Source organism: Theobroma cacao, chromosome 9 (genome assembly GCF_000208745.1).
Source record: "Theobroma cacao cultivar B97-61/B2 chromosome 9, Criollo_cocoa_genome_V2, whole genome shotgun sequence".
Classification (NCBI taxonomy): Eukaryota; Viridiplantae; Streptophyta; class Magnoliopsida; order Malvales; family Malvaceae; genus Theobroma; species Theobroma cacao.
In genome coordinates, this window is record NC_030858.1 from 37,870,651 (window position 1) to 37,889,534 (window position 18,884).

The 18,884-nt window shown below is 35.5% G+C and overlaps 3 protein-coding genes and 1 non-coding gene across 4 annotated transcripts; 2 read left to right on the forward strand and 2 right to left on the reverse strand.

The window, feature by feature from the left end:
- On the reverse strand, positions 3-2,678 carry LOC18590956 (serine carboxypeptidase-like 48). Its single transcript, XM_018127682.1, has 9 exons — positions 2,305-2,678; positions 1,838-2,006; positions 1,635-1,754; positions 1,387-1,530; positions 1,140-1,290; positions 957-1,045; positions 620-878; positions 394-527; positions 3-276 (listed from the first exon to the last, which is right to left on the reverse strand). The coding sequence occupies exons 1-9, from the start codon at positions 2,637-2,639 to the stop codon at positions 166-168; spliced, it is 1,512 nt and encodes a 503-aa protein (XP_017983171.1). The 5' UTR covers positions 2,640-2,678; the 3' UTR covers positions 3-165.
- LOC18590957 (vacuolar protein sorting-associated protein 24 homolog 1) lies at positions 5,477-7,714 on the reverse strand. Its single transcript, XM_007016800.2, has 6 exons — positions 7,509-7,714; positions 7,294-7,370; positions 6,801-6,903; positions 6,550-6,671; positions 5,982-6,170; positions 5,477-5,892 (listed from the first exon to the last, which is right to left on the reverse strand). Exons 1-6 carry the CDS (start codon positions 7,618-7,620, stop codon positions 5,812-5,814), a joined length of 684 nt encoding a protein of 227 aa, XP_007016862.1. The 5' UTR covers positions 7,621-7,714; the 3' UTR covers positions 5,477-5,811.
- On the forward strand, positions 13,370-15,579 carry LOC18590958 (xyloglucan endotransglucosylase/hydrolase protein 31). Its single transcript, XM_007016803.2, has 4 exons — positions 13,370-13,725; positions 13,850-13,950; positions 14,038-14,255; positions 14,854-15,579. The coding sequence occupies exons 1-4, from the start codon at positions 13,500-13,502 to the stop codon at positions 15,212-15,214; spliced, it is 906 nt and encodes a 301-aa protein (XP_007016865.2). The 5' UTR covers positions 13,370-13,499; the 3' UTR covers positions 15,215-15,579.
- Positions 18,435-18,529, forward strand: TRNAY-GUA. Its single transcript has 2 exons — positions 18,435-18,471; positions 18,494-18,529. It is a non-coding gene; the product is annotated as a tRNA-Tyr (tRNA).

Consider the following 18,884-nt stretch of genomic DNA (forward strand, 5'->3'; position numbering starts at 1 on the left):
GATCCGTTAGATTAGTCACTGTACTCTCATTTTCTTGGATAATGGCCAATGCTACACAAGAGTGGACTGTTTGGACCAATGAAATGTTTGGAAAATCACAATTGAATTTACAAATGCATTTGTGCCTAAAATCCAGATTGATTGTGTAATTTGGGAGAGACACTCTCAACTGTCAGCTGTCTCGTATGAGGCTAGCTTCCCCTGCATCCAGTTCTGCAGCATCTGTAATGAAGCTTTTGGTTGATCCATTGGAACCATATGACCAGCGTCACGAACCTGCATTTTTGGTTTTTGTTTTTGGGTTTTCCCAGGTTGCAAATGCAAACAGTGAAGGTCATCATCACTTCAAAACTTAAATTATTAGAAAAAGAAATATGAAGGAGGCATGTAGACCTTGAGGAAAGTGAGAGGACCATGGCTTTTCAGTTGTCCTGCTTCTGCACCATCAACTACAAACGGAACGGTGGGAGCTGCCCCAAACTCTTTCTGGCCGGACCATGTCATAGCATGAACCCAATTCGAATTTCCTACCCCAAGTGATTAAAGACATTAGTTTAGCAGGTCACACAATCAATTATTTTCTTCAAAAAGGGCTCTAGCTTGAAGCAAAGAGTCTCACCAAGCCAGTTGCAGATAAGATCGTACTCCCCAGCATATATAAGCACCTTGATGCCATCCTCAAGAAGAGCAGGAATCCCAACTTCAAGATTCTTCATCCAGTCCATGATCATTGCATCATATACTACGCTGCTGCAAGACACAAAGTCCATCTCTCCGACCCCCAGTGCATCCCTGACTGATGTCAGATTCAGGAATGTCTCCATGTCTGAGAAGTCGTAGCACAGGTCTCCTTCGCAATTCTTTCTGATGTCATAGTACTGTAAACCAAAGATATGAGAACTGTAATATCTTCTTTGGTGTATTTAAACAAGGAGATGTTGTGGTATCTTACTTACATTTACATTACCAGCGATACTCAGGATCTGATTAAAGAGATTGTTGCAGATGGAGAAAGACATCACACAAGCATTTCCACCACTAGAGCCTAACATGGGTTCAACATGAAAACCAAATTCCAAAAGAAAAAAACATAGATATATGATTTTAATCTTTCAGAGATATCAGCAATGAAGAATTACCACATCTTTTGATTGCCTGGACACATGTTGGAACCAGCTTCTTAATTCTGACATATTCAGATTGTGTGATTAAACTTGTGTTCAAAGCATAATCTGGGTACGCTTGGTACTGTATTTCAGGATTTGTTAGCCCGTTACCGATGGCAAAACCCTGTTCAACCATTCAAAACTTAATCTAAATCCAGAACATCAAAATAAAAGGCCTGTATTCAAATGGTATATAGAAGAAGTGAAAGGGTATATATACCTTCAGGTTAACATGAATTCCCTCTTTTGCTTTGTTTCCCTGGTGAACTCGGGCAGCAAAAGCAGGTATGTAATGCCCAGCATAAGATTCTCCGGTTATATAAAAGTCATTCTTAACATACTGAGGATGCTCCTTGAAGAATGCCTAAAAAGTACAGAAGACAGTTTACAGTTAACTGAATTCTGAGAATTGTTTTATTCTGATAAATCCTGAACTGTTTTCAGAACATAAATAAGAAAGAGACAGACCTGCAAGAAGTCATACAAATCGTTGCTGACACCATTTTCATCATGACGAATGTCATCATCATCTGAAGTATAACTGAAACCAGTTCCGGTGGGCTGATCTACATACAGAATGTTTGATGTCTGCAAAGGAACAATGCAACGTGGATTCATAGGAGTATCATAGAAGCGTATCAGAGGAAAGTTTTGGAACTCTTATCAGATACCTTGTCCCAGCCATAGTCATTCCATAAAAGCGACAAGTTTTTAGCAATATGGAAAGGACCATTCTCATAAAACAATGCCAATTCACTGCTGCAGCCAGGACCTCCAGTCAACCAAATCACTACAGGATCATTTTTGCTGTTCCTTGATTCGAAGAAAAAGTAAAACATCCTGCCACGTTAAGAGGAGAGAAAGAATCCGTAATCAGTTAATGAGAAACAAAGAGGGAACTTTTAGCATACAATGATAGAACAGAGGCGAAATCTGAATGGAAATTAAACAGGGTATGTGCGTCAATTTCTCATTAGCAACCAGTTCTAATAGTGCCATGATTTTCCAACTTGTACATGTTTGCAATAGCCAGAAATATAGTTTTCCATTGCAGGACTTGTAATTTATATTTACATACATATGATGTTGATCCAAGGAGAGAGAATTTGTTACATATGATTTAGAACTCATGGCTTACCTTGCAGCTTTAGCATGTGCAAGTTTATAGTACCCAGCATGGTGACCAAACTCCTGAATAGAAGGCCCAGGAGCACCAAGGACAGGGAAACTGAATTGCTTTTCAACAATCTTCGAAGTCTCAACAGCAAGGTCATCGAAACCAGCATTCACACCACCTTGTGGGGACAAGTTGAGTCCCCTTATGAGCTTTTCTGCCTGTTGCTTTGCCAGACTAGAAGTTGGAGACAAGTGAACTTGGTGTTTCCTCAAGGAATCAGCTTTGGCTGGGAATGATGAAGCAAAGAGCAGAAAAAGAGAAAGTAAAAGGATATTCTGGTAGAAATTTGAGGCCATTTTTGTCTGGGAGGTTATCTTGGGAGATGAAAAATGCAGGTCTTGTCTGGTTTATATAGAGTTTGATCAAACCCCACCTGGAGACACAGTCCATATACAAAGAAAAAAGATACTTAACAGTCACCATCATGTTCTTTTTCTCTCTCCTGGCTATTCGTATGAAACCTCTTACTTTTTATCAGTGATTTGCTTTTCTACTCTTTCCTCCACCTTTCCATTATTTTGCATGCTTGAATCTTAATTAATCTTCACACACAGGTGGATATATTTTGACTTTATTAGCAGTACTATCAATGTTGTCAAGAAAATGAAGGGAGACCATGGTTTTAGTCCTACAAAAATATTTTTAGCACAAGAATATGGCAAATATTAATATAAGGCTATGATTATGAATAATGGTATGAAATTATTGATAAGCAAAGATTGTTTTGTTGACCCAATCATATATATAAATGATTTAGATAAACAGTAACTTAATAATTTGCATTAATATTTTCTCATTAACAAGCAAAGGTAACTATACTAACTCAATAATGCCCTTTAACCTCCTCACACCCTCACTAACCCCACTCTTTCTCCAACTTCCCGAGGAATGTGTGTGTCCGCACGTGTATTTTCTAAATTAAAAAAAAATTGACTCAGAATTATAAAATTCAAAGATTTTTATTTACATCCTAACAATGGTAAGTTTTTTTTAATAGGAATTAAGCTACATTTAGTTTGGGGAAGTCTCTTGGCCTAGTTTTAAAGATTGCCACATTTATTTAAATGTTTCCCTGCATTTAGTTTCATGAATTTGATAAAAGTGAGTTGAATTTAAGATATATATAATCATTCCAAATTTAATTTAAAATTACTTGGATAACTCTTAAAATTATTTAGATGCATTGAATTTTTTTTAAAATTATCATGAATCTTAAGTAGCGATAATCCTTCAAAATCATTCCCTAACAATGAAATAGATAACTACATCGAACAAATGTTAATTAATTTTCATTAATCGAATATAACCCACAAATCGAATTCAAGTTCATTTCCTCAAAAATTTAATTATCCCAACAAATCATAAAAAAATCAATCTTTTACCTCTATATAGTTTAAACAGATCCGATTCTTCCATTAACCTTCTGATTTTTGTAGCATTGAAATTCATGTCCCCATGATCATTGATCATGCTTGTCTCTATCATGTTATTCAAATGTTTATCTAAAACTTGTAGAAAAGATCACTACCCATCATAATTTATTGTTTCATTAAGCAAAAGGTCGTAGTTCATCTTTAGATATAGGCATGACTTGCCTTGTCGTTTAAGGTTTGCCACTTTTGCTTTTCATCTATGTTTGTCCTTCACCATGACATAATTTGGTTATTTGATTTGTCTTTTAGGAAACTAAAATCCCAAAAATGTAGTAATCATGTTTGTTTGAACTGAATAATGGGAGTTTGTGTACAAGGTTCCTGTTCCCTTCTTTATCCGAAATTCTTGTTTCAGGAACCTAACATGTCTATGCCTATCCTTTCCATCTTGTTCTTCAATTGTTTTTCTAGGAAATTGGCCTTTTAAGACAAGGTTAGAACGACAGTGTTTGCGTACAAGACATCAAAACCAAATAGAAGAAGGACAAAGCATTTGACTTCACTCAAACGTTTGAAGAATAAAACGGAAGGAACATGGGGACCCATTTATTCCCCTAACAAGAATGTGATTGATGGCTCCAATACCAGTAAGACGCCTTTTGCTTTGTACTCTCTTCTTTTTGGGATGGATTCTATATTCCATGATCTCTAATATGGTGGTACAACATTTATCAAGAATCTTAATTACCATCTTTGGCTTGTAAAAGGGTGGGAAAAAGAAATCTTCATCACTCATCTTTCTCATAATTTTTCTTGCAAATTAGATAAGAAAAAACATGTAATGGAGGCCATGAAACCTAAAGACTTGTTATATATACGTGTGTCTGTGTTCGCGTGTGATATTTGTAAAAAACATGCAGTTTTATGGACTTGGGATTTGTTGTTAAGAGATTCTTTCTTGTCCGCAAACTTTTGTTATGCCGTATGATCACATTGTTGTTGGACGACTGGTTCACACCAGAAACATGTAGGAAGCTGATGGTTATGCAGAGAACAACAGGTCTTGCTATTCTTCTTGCAACCCTGGATTGATTCTTTGGCAGAGGATTGACAGAAACATCATTAAATTTCAAACAACCCTCAATGGAAAGGGAATAACCTCTGTTGATAACTTTCTTTTTCAATTTGACGAATTTCCTGAAATGGTGTTTTCGTGTATGTTGAATATCAGAGGCTATTTCTATAGATTTTGCTCAAGCTGATGTTGATCCTGACCCTGTTCAACAAGAAAGAAGTTCTCATCAATCACATGTTCCATATCAGCTACTTTCCTCAGCTGCATCACCTGACCTTTTCAATCCATAGTAGAAAGATATACTTCACGATGGAATGTAGATAAATCTAATGCATCAAGCATGAACACATGATGATTTGACAATTATTACACTTGATTTTCAAAGAAAAAGAATGATATTCTTTGGCCTCTGGCAAGAAGATAAACTTGGTCCTAGGAAACTTGTTCGAGCTTCATCATTTGGTCAGATGTGCACCTTACAGGTCTGCAAGGTGGGGATGGGCAGAAAGAAGCATGCTGGGTGATGAGCAATTCAAGAGAGGAAAACAGGGCTGATCTTTGCAAAATACTACAGAATGCTGCTCGTGTTCACGATGAATGGGGTACCTTATAATCGAAAAGTACAAAATGCACAACCATGATCATTGTCCGAATAGAAGAATTTGATCAGCTTTTACTGTTGCTCTAGCCACAATACTAACAAATAATTACTTAACAGATATACAACAGATTATAAATTAAAATGGTTTATTCTTGCTCAGTAGAGAGCATAAAGAGTTTCAACACATCAATTCTCCTAGATGTAATACAGATCTTGCCCACAGGAATAACTAAATAGCAACTGTAGGCATTACACGATATTAGCTACAATGTGCCGATTTACAGATATCCTGTTTGTAATATAGTACACAGAAGGCTGCAATCTCTATTAAGCAATCCAACTCAGAGGCAACAAACTAGTCAGCATGATTACCATTTCTCTATTAAGCAAGGAGAATAGGAAAAGACTGAAAGCTTGACTTATGACCGAACTTTTGCAAGTCGAGCCCTTATTTCTTCTAGTTCTTCCTCATCATCAACTCCCTCAGCTATAGCTTCTTCCTGTAAGCATAAAAAGGAAAAACCTTCCAGGTTAGCACCTAGTCAAGATTAGGCAGAAGAACATTAAAAAACATTTGTATCAAACATGCCTCCTGTGGTGTTGTCTGAGCAGGTTGCTTCATCTTCTCCTTCCTTACTGCTTCTGGAAGCTGTGCAGCAGTCTCACCAGCAATAGATGTCAAGACCTTGTCAACTTCTTCTTCTATCTCCTCTTCTATATCTTCCGAATCCAGTGCGTTGTCAAGAGCATCATCAACAAACTCCTCAATTACCCCTGCCTACAATTTAATGCGGAAAATAAACTATCTGATGAGTGCATTGACCATCTCTTTTCAGATAGCAGGCATAATTTATGCATCATGTCTAAGAGATAGTTGGCTGACCACTAGTCCCAAAAGTTTAACCTATTACGAAATGGTCTAACTTTTGTATATTTACGTTCAAGTAATGGGAACCACATGCAACCAACAAGGCTAGAGTGGAGAATAAAAGCTCATGTGGACACATAACTTGTAGTTCAGGTTGACAAGTTAGAATTTCAGATATCATTCTCAAATAAAAAATATACAGCCAAAAAAGGTGTTCTGATCAACTGGAAGGTCATCATTTATCCATATTTGCCTTGGTACTTAAGATATAAATAAATAGCAAAGACACCTTAGTCATCTCTTTGCTGAACTCTTGCATTGTGACAGCCACTTCCGGAGCCTTCATGAGGTTATTTACAAGCTTCATAACCTCAGCACTCTTGGACAAATGCCCAACTGTAAGGGCAATTGCTGCAATGTTTCAGAAAAATTCAACCAAATTAATTGATGAACAAAAGCGGTAATAATTCCATTGCTTACAATGATAAAGTGCATATAGGCAAAACAGAAACATAAACTTAGATATGTGAAACATCATACCTACACTTTCCCCAAGGTGCATTGATATTGAATTCATTTGTGCCTTATTTTCATATAGGCGATTGACCGTTCTCCTGGATCTCACAATTTCTTTGGCAAGTGCCTGAAATAGACAAAAGAAATGAAAATAAAAGAAAAAAAATGATTAATTCAACTTTTCAATCAACAATATAATAAGAACTAGATCCAAGAGCCTACTTCTACTCTACAATGCTTTTGACCTTTAATGTATTGAATAATACTTGATAAATTTATGCAGTAATTTCTTGACTTAAACAAGTGAGTGTGACACATTCATGTACTTGTTTATATTTCAGAGATTGAAATGACTTTAGTTCATTGCCAGCATATTTAATGCAGTGAGATATGTAATCAATTTATCATCTTCAAACATTTCCTCTTGAATGCTAGCAACCAAATTAACTTGAAAGTTCATAATCATGTCTGACATTTAAACAAATTTAATTTAAAAAAAAAAAAAGAAATGAAGTACCTTAGCAGAAACCATGTCATTTCTCTTGGCAGCTTCTCTAATAGCTTTCTGTACATTTCTCTCTTCTCGCTGAATATCTGAACTAACAATTCAATACCCAATTCAACAATTACAAAAACTAAATCCAACCCATCAATCCAAATCCCCAAACCCACCATCTACAAATCCAACAAAATCATAGAACAAAAAGAAAAAAGAAAGAAAAAGGAACTTGCCTCTGATTTGGCGCTCGATGTTACGGCATTCCTGGCGAAGCCTACGCTGCCAATCTCTTAATTGCTGTTGTGGATTCGGTTTTGGCTTAATAATATTCATCACCTTCTCCATTGTTTCTTTCCTTCCGAATTTCTTCTTCGATCTTTTAGATTGATTGATGATATTCCATGACCAGGAAAGACCGTTAAGCGGTCAATTTATTTTCTTTTGTTCTTCTAAGATTTATTTATTTTTTATTTTTTATTACTAATGTACTATTGGGCCCCTTTTATATTTGGGCTCAAATTGTCCAAATTTGAGCTCAAAGATATGGACTAAGAATTCAGAATCCAGATAGCTCTGTTTAATGCTAATTGATACATATTTTTTTTAATTAAAAAAAGGAGATTCGAATTTTATTTTTTTTAAGTAAGAGAATTATATATTAATTAATAAATTAAATATTCAGATGCTTGCTAATTGATATTTAACGTTGGAGATGGAGTTTTAATTGGATTAAAAGATTGATGTTATGTTTTTTTTTTTTGGTCAATTGGATTAAAACATGAAAATGTAACCTTTAAAGAACCCAAGGTACTTATAGTTGTTATCTGGTAAAGTTATTAGTTTTAGTTATTTTACAATTATTGTTGAATATCTAATTTCATCTTCTTCTATGCCTATGTGAAAGTTACAGAGTTTATTCCCAATAGAATGCTTCTCAAAAAGATACAAATTGGTTATGAGGAAGACCTTCAATTGACAAAAGAAGGACAATTTGTGATAAGGTAAATATTTAGAGCAATTTATCAATTCTATGTAATATATTTTATGCACATGGAATTTGTGTGAAATGTTTGCTTTAATATATTTATAGTTTTTTAATTGAAAGGGGATTATTCTCATATTGATTTCTGATATAAGGAATGAAGTAATTCATCGAAATATATCAAAAAATCATATTCTTGTGAATGAAGAAGATGCAAAGATTGACATTCAATTAACTGCTGCACCTCGTTATGCTTACACTTCGGAATTGATAAGAATGACCAAATTGATTCAGTGGTTGTGATCGTGTGCATCAAATCGCTACAGATCTACTCCATTTGATGTCTTACCGTAAAAGTGTGGATTTCTTCTGGTAAGTTGTGGCAAACTTTTTTTGTATTATTTGGATACTAAAGTGAAAAGAGGAGCTTTTAAGGTGGATAAATATAACAAAAGAGAGTATGCAAAGGGAAGATAAGACAACACACTTGAAGTGTATGATACTAACTTGGGATTTTGTATAATTGTCCCAGATTTGTTTACTCACATTTATGACTACGAAACAAGTGATGATCTTGCTAATTTTTTAACATGTTTTATATAAAATTTTCCATGGAAGAGAGCATCGCAAAGTATAGTGGAAATATGAATATAAATGGGGATAGGTTCCATGTTTTCAGCTTCAAAGCTGAATTTCCATAGGACAGTTTCTAAAAGTCATGATCCCTTATTTTTTTGACTTAGAGAGACAAGCTTATCAAAATTGAATATTAAAATAATATTCATTGAAAATAATAAGCATTTTCTCATAATTGGTTGAAAACTTTTTCTTTTATTTTTTATATATGGTTGGACATTTCACATGCCTATCTTTGAATTCTAAAGATAATGCATAACTTTCACGGGCAATATGTTTGAATAATCGACATATACTCAAATAATTAAACGTATTCAAAGCAAAATAAAAGTTACAACATTACGGTTTTATAATTTGTAACTAAAAGTTTTAACAGTAATTTTCTATTTAACTTTTTTTTTATCAAATTAGGGTTCTGCCTTCTAGCATTCGATCATCCATTTGTATAAATAATGAGTATATATGTAAAAGTTCAAATTAAATAATGAACTAGACGCAGCTAGTGTAAGTAGGGGTCAAGACATTGGCTTGATTTGATTCGCATCCCGTCGTATCAGTCAAGACTTGTGAAGTCATGAAGATAGCATGAAAGCAATGTTTTTGGTGGCCAAAATCAAGCCCAAATTCGACCTAATCCTAGCTAGTTAAAAATTATAGTAATTTTTCATGCTTCAAACTCCAAATAAACTGTAACTAAAAGTTCTTGCTTTATTCGGCTTGGGGATTACATATGTCTTCTTTATCTTGTTTATCTGTATAGTTTATCATTCGATTTATATATTATCAATAAATCAAATATAATTTCGTATACATGTATTGTAAGATGATCGATTGTTAGTAAAGATCAATGTATACTCTTTAATGTTAATATTAAAAAAAAAACCTTAAAGTCAGCTTTAAAATAAATTGAGATTGAAAGACAAAGGATTCAAGATGACAAATCAAGAGTAACAACTATATATAAAAGTTATATATTAATTCCAAAGCACGCATGAAAGCTGACGAAAGATCAAAAGACGTAAGTTAAAAATATTTTTTTTTTATATTTAGGGGAAAGAGGAAAATTGTTTTTAGATTTGAAAGAAGAGGGATTCAAATTTTATTTTTACAAGAAAATTGTGTACCAATTAATGAATTAATTACTTAGTAATGTTAGAATTTTATACGGTATTAGGTTAAAATTTTAGGATAAGAAAAGACTACATCTTAACACGTGATGAAAGAAACTGCAATGGAAGGTGAAGCAATGTAATTTTGTAAGAACATCAAGACACATTCGTTGAATTCTCATGTTGTTTAATTCATTCTGTAAATATTAGTAAAACCCTTTGTCCATTTTAAAGCTTCAAAGCATCTGAAAGCAATTTCGGGCCTCTTCCATTGATCAATCTTCTTCAGGACAAAGATTTAAATGCTCTGACACAAGTAGCAGGTACGTTACTTTCATTGTCAGCCAACAATTAGACAGACCAGGAAAGCTGCTACCAGGTTTTGTATGGAATACGTTAACTGAATGTCTGAAAGATTATCGTAACAGGTAAGAGATTAGAAAATGATGATCAGTTCGAATCTAACAATACCCAATTACCTGGTTGGCTTTTCCAGACCAGAATTGTTTAATTTGATCACTGAAAACCCAACCCCACAAGAACTGTTCCTTCATCATTTATGCCATTGGTTTTAGTTTTATCCACATTTTCCTTTGTTTTATCTTTCTGGCCATAACTCCTGACATTAAAAGGTTGGAACCGATTTGGTTTTAATGCTAAACTCGTAAAAGTGCCTGGAATTGTTCAACATGCGTAAAATTTCAATGTCTAGAGGGTTTGGATTTGATTAAAGCTTCTGGGTATTGTCGGCGGTGATCGAAGAGGTCCCATGCATTCATTCACGTAGGCCACAACCGGCCAAGCGCTCAGAACAGGACTGCTTTGTCAACTTCAGAGGCATAAAATTTTTCAGCCCGATGTCTCGACGTTATTCTCTTCATAATTTTGCGTCCCATATTCAATAAATTTCTTATATTAATATCATAAAATTAAATACATAATGTAAAATTATGAAAAAAACCTTACATGAGAATGATAATTTAAGTCAAGTATTCTCCAGCAATGAAATACGTGTCAAGAAAAGGCGTTTGAAAATTATTAGACACCAAATTAATGATTAAAATTGATATCTACCAATCGAAACAGTTAGTAAAGTTAGTAAAGCTATTGGAATTTGCAGGGGGTAACTATCATTTTGATTATGAATGATGTAACAGACCTAAGAAAAATTATTGATTCCTGGAAAATTTGTGTGTTAAGACTGTTGTTTTTAGCTATCTACTTCTCTTTACCCCACTCACCTTTTTATCGTCACAAAAGTTTTAATGATGTGACATGGATAAAATGAGCCCTGCCGTGCAACTTCTCTGAAAGAGGAGTGTCAGCAACATATTTCAAATCGAGCCCTGGATTTCATGCCATATGATCTGATTGAATACAGGAACCACTCAACCACCAGGTTTTCCCCGGATGCTGTTACTTTTTCTCCTTAAGGCCAGGAGACAGTTTTTAAGTAGGTAACTTTAACATTGTTTCCAAGTGCTTTAACTGATAAATCATTGCAACCAAGTTGAGTTTGGTTGATGTTCTCTGATTATATCTTTTGTTCATGCTTCCAAGCAACCATGGCATACTTTTTCCCGTCCAAGCGGCAATCAACCCATCTTTTCGGGTTACATCCCCCAGATAAAGAGCTTTGATTATCTATTTCAGGATATTGTTTTAATTTCTTAATTATTAATCCCTTTTGTCAAACTTGAAACTGCCGTTTTACAGGGTAGGTTATGTCTAATAAAGTATAGCAGAGAGAACAATGAAAATAAGATTGATTATTGGCTAGAATGCAGAGAGAACAGGTAGCCTGGAGAAGTTGGTACCTACTGATTAGAGCAAGTATGGAAAAACCTGGAATATTTTATTAACTCAATAATGCCTATTCACTCACAGGTAGTTCACCAAGTTTGAAATTCTCACAAGTTACATCCAAATTTTGACAACTACTTTGCCCCCCTCTGTCCCCTGAAAATCCCGCTTGTATGAGAGAAAAGAAAAATGTCAGAGGAGTTCCTCAGCAACCCCAAACTCAAGCACTCAACTAGTGAATCTAAAGATTCATCATCAAACAAGAAAGAAAACCCATGCACGAGGCTTCTTTCAAAAGAACTATTTTCCTGATGATTTGCAAGCTAGTGTCGGCAAGGCTAACTATTGCAATGACTTTTTTGATCAACGAGGTGTGTGTGATAGAAAGTAAAGAGGTGCCCCAAGTCAATCGTCTTGCCAATGGAAAACGTTGAACCCAAGATGTAAGAATTAGCCAACGAAGACTAGGGTGGGAATACCAAAGGCTTCTAGAGAAGAAAGGAGTTGGATCAAAACATAGCCAACCTTTGCACTGAAATGTTTGACTATTTATCAAGCTGCAAAGCAGATATTCAATATTCCCACATGCGTTGTCTTTTGATCTGTGATCCTGTTGAATCTTTTAGGATGAGTTCAATCTAAAATCATTTAGCAATAAGTGAAGAGACTCTGATCATATTTATAACTTACAAGCATCCTGAAGTAAAAGAGAAAGCTTGGTGTATCTTTACAAGGCCCCCCCATCAGGTTGCTCTTCCTTGTAGACCATTAAAGCTCTGTCATGTCCAGCCTCATAGCAACATGAATATATAATAATGAGTCAGAATTTTAATTAAACTTAGCTTTATCTGGTCCTCACTGCCCCCTGATTATTTTTTAGTCAACTTTTGTTGGATTAAAAACTACGATTTGCATGTACATATTGTTTGACAAAACTGATTACAAAATGTAAGCAGCTTGGTAGAAGCAGCTTGTAGGTATATAGTTTAAAACTTGGAGATTTTTTATTCTATAATCTTATATTTGAGTATCAAGAAAAAAATATCGAAATATATTTATGAGATAAGAGAAAATTACTTCTATTGTATCCTCCAAAACTCAATAAATTAAATTTGAATTGGTAAAGTTAATAGAAGAGACAAGGTTGGCAATGATCACAGTACAAATTTCCCACAACATAGCTTTTCCAATGAAAGTCAAAAGCATTTTTACTTTTATAGTTTGTCCAAGAATTCATTGATCATATTGCATCAGCTTCCGAGGTTTACTAAACTGTATCAAATCAAAACCGATCTGGCCCATGAAACTTCCCATTAATTCCTCTTCCTTTGCAGTTTCTTTCCTTTACTTCTCAAAGTGAGCAAACAGAAGCAGCAAGTTTTCTCAGAAAAGCAATGAAAAGAAGGGGAAAAAACATGATACATCACAATTCACAAGTTCAACAATCTTACCCCATATTTATCATCAGTTTTCCATGTTTTTGTCACCATGTCTAACTCCCCCATCAACCAACTTATCACCTTACCTGCATGGTGGGGCCTTCAATGGCCTTATTTATACCAACTGTATTGCCACACTCTTCCATACACAAACCTAATTTGCAAAACCTTTCAATTTTTTGGTCCCAAAGTCCCAATCTGCAGTTAAGCATACAGTCCTTTTTTGTTTCACTACTGGTAGTCTGCTGCTTCCCTATGCCTTCTCATTTCTGTGTCCCCTTAATGGCTCCAATTGTCTCTCTGTTTCTTGCTTTTCTCATAATTTCCTCAGGCAATGCTCAGGGTCCACCATCCCCTGGGTACTCTCCCAGCTCCAGGGTTAGTTCTGTGGACTTCGATCAAGGGTTTAGAAATCTATGGGGTCCTCAGCATCAGAGAATAGACCAGGGTTCATTAACAATCTGGCTTGATAAAAGCTCAGGTCGTTGCACTTGCACATCCCATTTTTTTGTCTCTTTTATTTCGTGATTTTGTTCTCCTGGACCTGGAGATGATCAGTCACTGGAATATATGTGCTTAATTCTTTGCATTCATGGTGAAAACAGGAAGTGGTTTCAAGTCACTTCGTCCGTACCAATCTGGGTACTTTGGTGCTGCCATCAAGCTCCAACCAGGTTATACGGCAGGAGTCATTACATCTTTCTATGTAAGAATATTAACATACACAAAATCATTGAGGCAAAACAAAAAAATTGTTTAACTAATCTAACTGAATTTCTTGATAAATTGCCAGCTTTCAAACAATGAAGACCACCCTGGAAACCATGATGAAATTGATATTGAGTTCCTTGGAACAACACCAGATAAGCCCTACACTCTGCAGACTAATGTGTACATCAGAGGAACTGGGGATGGAAACATAATTGGAAGGGAAATGAGATTCCATCTATGGTTTGATCCTACCCAAGACTACCATAACTATGCTATCCTGTGGACCCCTAGTGAGATTATGTAAGTATATCACCAATTTTTTCAACTTTGATTATGTAATCATCACATGCATGACTGCACGCATTTCATGCATGCTTCATCTTGATAACACATACACCCTTTTCTTTGTTTTTTGCTTATTCGTGAGCTATATAAAGTTCTTCTTTTATAGTTCTCATATAAATATCAATCAATACACATCAACAATTTACTGTACTTTTTCTTTTTGGGGTCATGAAACTATGAATGCATTAACGAAGGACAACACCTGGCAAAGCATCTAACATTAAAATTTTCAAGCCCACTCGTATTTTTTGTGATGATAACTTGGTTTGTCTTGTAATTTTAGAAGCAAACAATTGGGTCACTAACTTTGATTTTGATGGGTTATTGTTTTGGTTTTGTGTTACTTTTTCTAATGTGGTTGTACTATGATGGAAAGCGATGTTCATGCTTGTCACTCTCCCAGGGAAACGAAAAGAAAAATTCTATCCAAACAAAGTGAACCACAGTCCTTCAAAGAATTGGAAACCGAATTCTTGCTTGCAAGTTTGGGTAACCCCTGCAAAGATTTCCCCTGAATTATTTTATTTATGTTTTCATGGGATCAATCAAACAGGTTTTTCGTGGATGATGTGCCCATCAGGAGGTACCCAAGGAAGAGTGACGCCACGTTCCCAACGAGACCGATGTGGGTGTACGGATCAATATGGGATGCATCATCTTGGGCCACCGAGAATGGAAAGTACAAGGCTGATTACAACTACCAACCCTTCATTGCTAGGTACAGGAATTTCAAACTAAGTGGCTGCAACGCCGACGGCCCCAGCTCCTGCCGCCCTCCCTCCGCCTCTCCGTCCGGCTCCGACGGCCTCAGTCAACAACAAGCCTCGGCCATGAACTGGGTCCAAGGGAACTATTTGGTGTATGACTACTGCCATGATTCCAAGAGGGACCATACACAGACGCCCGAGTGCTAATAATTTTTAACCAACTATTGCAAATATATTAATCCAAGTTTGTTTGATTTGGGGGTTTGTTGAGATGGGTCCTGCTTGCCAAGAAAAGGTGCAACAGTGATCGAGCGTCCGAAGCCTCTCAAAGATTGGCACATATATATATGGCCTTGTTGGGTTTTGTTTGTATTTGTTTTGTTCTTGCTGTTTGCATTGTTGCTTGGAATAAAAATGATTATGGAAGTCCCTTCTTATAAAGAAAGAAAGTACGTATAGGAAAATTTGTCACGAGATATAAAAGCAAACAGAAACGGCCAAAGGGGCCTTGCATGTTTCTATTCACTTTGTTACTATTAATGGAAAGGGATGGATTGCTTTTCTTTCTTTTATCGAATTTGCCCCTTTACCAAATCTGAAAGAGGGAAATACTCTTTTTTGGCTTCATTTGTGAATAGATATGGTAATGGTTAGTGTGTAACCGGGTATTTGGTATTATTCAATCTGTTTAAGCAAGATTAAGGTATTTTATCAATTAGTTCAAATATAATATGAGTAGAAACTTTAGAGTATTCAAGTTGAATTGAATTTTTTCAACCGACAGTCATATTAAATAAATGAATTTAAATTATAATAAAATGTTGTTAATCTAATTTAGATAAAATATAAATATTAAATTTTATATTTCGGATACACACATATTTTAAAATTAATGATACCCCAATTATTTTCATTCCTATTTCTGATCCTTGACTGTCTTGTCAAAAGGGTAGAGGGTCTCTTAATAGCTCTCTTCGTACAAACATGTGATGCTTGGATTGAATTTTGGACCACAAACAAAGGCATCGTGGGGTGCTTCACTACTTCCCGTGGGTTAATGTTGCTGCCTATATCTTGTCAATGTTAAGGATCCTAGGCAGCATTGCTTTACAGTCTTTTACGTTCTCCTATGATTCACTCCCTCTCATCTTAATCTGACTTTTCTCAATTAATTTCACTTTATCCCAACTGAGAATGGATAATTCGCATGTGGATTCACTATAAAGCTCCTGTTGGGTACGAGACTCTGTGTTTTTAGCAACTTGTTACTATCTCCAATTCAACTCGTGATCGATGGGGCCAGTGCATGATGGTTTTTTCGTTCCCATTCCTTATCCAAGGCAGCTATAATGGTACATACATACCTTGTAGCCATCGGAGAACGTGACATCCCTTCTTCCATTGAGGTCTTACAAAGTTCTTTTAATGCTTCTGCCTAATCAGTTGAATGTAAACTCTTTCTCTTTTTCATGTTATTGCTTAAGATCATCATTGTTTAGTTTTTTTTTTCATCGTTGTTTAGTTAAGCACCAATTAATTCTCTTAGGACGAATTTGATCGATTTAAAAATTAGAACAGATGTTGAAAGATCATTTTTGTGAACCAAACATGTTGATAATATTTACGATATTTGTAATTTAACGTGCTAAAAGCCTAATTATTGAGTAATGATCTAAGTAAAATATAATCAGGAGTATGTATGATTGAAAATTGAAAGTATGGTTGTATGTTTCCTTATCAAATAATCATGGATAACGAGCATTAATGCAATGCATGATTAGCCATTAAAGTCCTAAAATAATTAAATAGACATCTCACCTTTACATATTATGCAAGAATCTATAGGTGTTTTTTATTTAACACTTGTACGATTTGATAATCAAAAGCATCTCTTGCATGGCTAATAATTAAATAAAAAAAAAAACTCGTTGTATTCATATGAAGCAAAGACATTAAATAAGTTTTTCGAATCATGATTGTCTATAAATTCAAAATTATATTCACGGGCCAATTTAATACTATGAAAACGCTACCAAAATAATAATAAATAATAATAATAACTTTATGCAAGCTTTTGACCTGTAAGAATACTTTAAGCATATATTATAAAACCAACTTAATAAAGTTTTATTCAGATTCAATTCATGCATGACGATGATTGTTTTGGGTCTTAAAAATAATTCCTAGATTGGGTTTTCATAAAAACAAATAAAAAAGGATTAGAGAAGTGGCAAAGGTATTTGAGTTTGGGTCTTAAAATTAATTTGAAGATATTATATTGATCACTTGCTAGTCTGGACCGTAAAAGGCATCACGGCCACTCTAGGCTCCACAGCACTAAGAAGCACAAGGGGAAACAGTCCCAAAGGCAGGCTCTTATCGTGAAAATTTCAGAGTATTGTATAAATTATAGTTGTAACTCTTAATTCTGATGGTTGATATATAAGAAAAAAGCCAAACTTCAACAAGATAAATACCAAGTAACACATTTTGTTATCTTCACAAAAGAAAAGAAGAGTAAAACTACTAGGTTATGGTGCTGGTGTATATATATATAGATTGGGATTCCGGATGGTGGTGGCCAGACATGGGTGACACAGGATTGATAGCAACCATGACACGCATCTTGTGTCAAGGAAATGATGATATCTATTCAAGCTGCCAAAGGGTGTGAATCGTTGCTTTCTAATACAGCTGAACAGGAATTGGTATGTTCACTGTAAAGCGTTAAGAGGACATGACGAGTACAAAACTCCTCTACCTGTGCTCGGGATGAATATATATACCTGGAAGGACAATGTGATCGGCCTGGCTTATCAAAAATCAGAAAAGCCTAGCTGCAGGAGTCTCTTCTTCAACCTAATCTAGATTCAAAAACCGAATCAAGATGCTGTTGGGGACATGGTCATGGATACTGGTGTAGCTAAGATCTCTTTGATGAACCTTTTTTTCTTTAAGAATTCAAGTGAGTTTTACAGGCTCGAATTCTCTGAAGCTCGTTGAGACATATGCAGCAGATTTGGTGACTATATCTAATCCCGGAAGTTGAGAGAGTGACCAGCCCTCAAAAACCAAACCCAATGTTGAGAGAGTGACCAGCTACCTGTTGCCAGGGCCTGGGGTGAAATAGCAATCTGCCAATATTGTAAATCAATAGGTCCGACAATATACAAGGCTAAGGCCCACGTTCGTCTGCATGAGTTCTGGTTGATCCATTGTTCAACTCAGAACGATTCGGCTGAAAGAGAATGGCATGCAGCAGCATTAGAAACTATCAGCATAGATTCAAATCTAATACTCATGATTCACTTGAAATAAGTATATATCAGACTTAATAATCTGCCTAGGTACCTAAAAAATTCATTCACGAACACCAATAATGGCGATATAGTCGTGATTTCTTGTCACCTTTGCACCAGTTCTCAAACCGACCTTAGCTCAGTTGGTAGAGCGGAGGACTGTAGTGGGCAAAAATCCAACAGGTAAATCCTTAGGTCGCTGGTTCGAATCCGGCAGGTCGGATTTTTGTATTGTCTTCCCCTGCACGTGGCCAACGCAAAAGGGACAATTCCATGTTCCATACAGTTAAAACTGTTTTAACCACCTCAAAAAAACAGAGTCTAGATTTCTTTTTGCTCACGGGGACATTAGACAAAACAGGAGTCGCCTCTGACCCCTTGTCATTGAATTGGATTTGGTTCCACCGCGTGCTGCCCTGGCAACAAGACTTGATTTGATCAGACTGGAAAACTGTTTGAAGACAGTGGTGAATTTTAGACCCATGGATGCGGGAAATGGAAATGACACAAGGTAAATATGAGACGAAACTATGTTTCATGAGATCATTGTCTCTCCTTATAAGGTTAATTTGATAAGA

What these genes read in the sequence shown, in the direction of transcription:
- LOC18590958 (XM_007016803.2), top strand. Translation starts at nt 13,500, where the DNA reads ATGCCTTCTCATTTCTGTGTCCCCTTAATGGCTCCAATTGTCTCTCTG. An exon ending in CTGGCTTGATAAAAGCTCAG is followed by an intron (nt 13,726 to 13,849) that starts GTCGTTGCACTT and finishes TGGTGAAAACAG; the next exon opens with GAAGTGGTTTCAAGTCACTT. An exon ending in TGGACCCCTAGTGAGATTAT is followed by an intron (nt 14,256 to 14,853) that starts GTAAGTATATCA and finishes TCAATCAAACAG; the next exon opens with GTTTTTCGTGGATGATGTGC.
- LOC18590957 (XM_007016800.2), bottom strand. Translation starts at nt 7,620, where the DNA reads ATGGAGAAGGTGATGAATATTATTAAGCCAAAACCGAATCCACAACAG. An exon ending in GCACCTTGGGGAAAGTGTAG is followed by an intron (nt 6,672 to 6,800) that starts GTATGATGTTTC and finishes GAAACATTGCAG; the next exon opens with CAATTGCCCTTACAGTTGGG. An exon ending in TCAGCAAAGAGATGACTAAG is followed by an intron (nt 6,171 to 6,549) that starts GTGTCTTTGCTA and finishes ATTAAATTGTAG; the next exon opens with GCAGGGGTAATTGAGGAGTT.
- LOC18590956 (XM_018127682.1), bottom strand. Translation starts at nt 2,639, where the DNA reads ATGGCCTCAAATTTCTACCAGAATATCCTTTTACTTTCTCTTTTTCTG. An exon ending in GAATTCATGTTAACCTGAAG is followed by an intron (nt 1,291 to 1,386) that starts GTATATATACCC and finishes ATGGTTGAACAG; the next exon opens with GGTTTTGCCATCGGTAACGG. An exon ending in GTCCTCTCACTTTCCTCAAG is followed by an intron (nt 277 to 393) that starts GTCTACATGCCT and finishes CCAAAAATGCAG; the next exon opens with GTTCGTGACGCTGGTCATAT.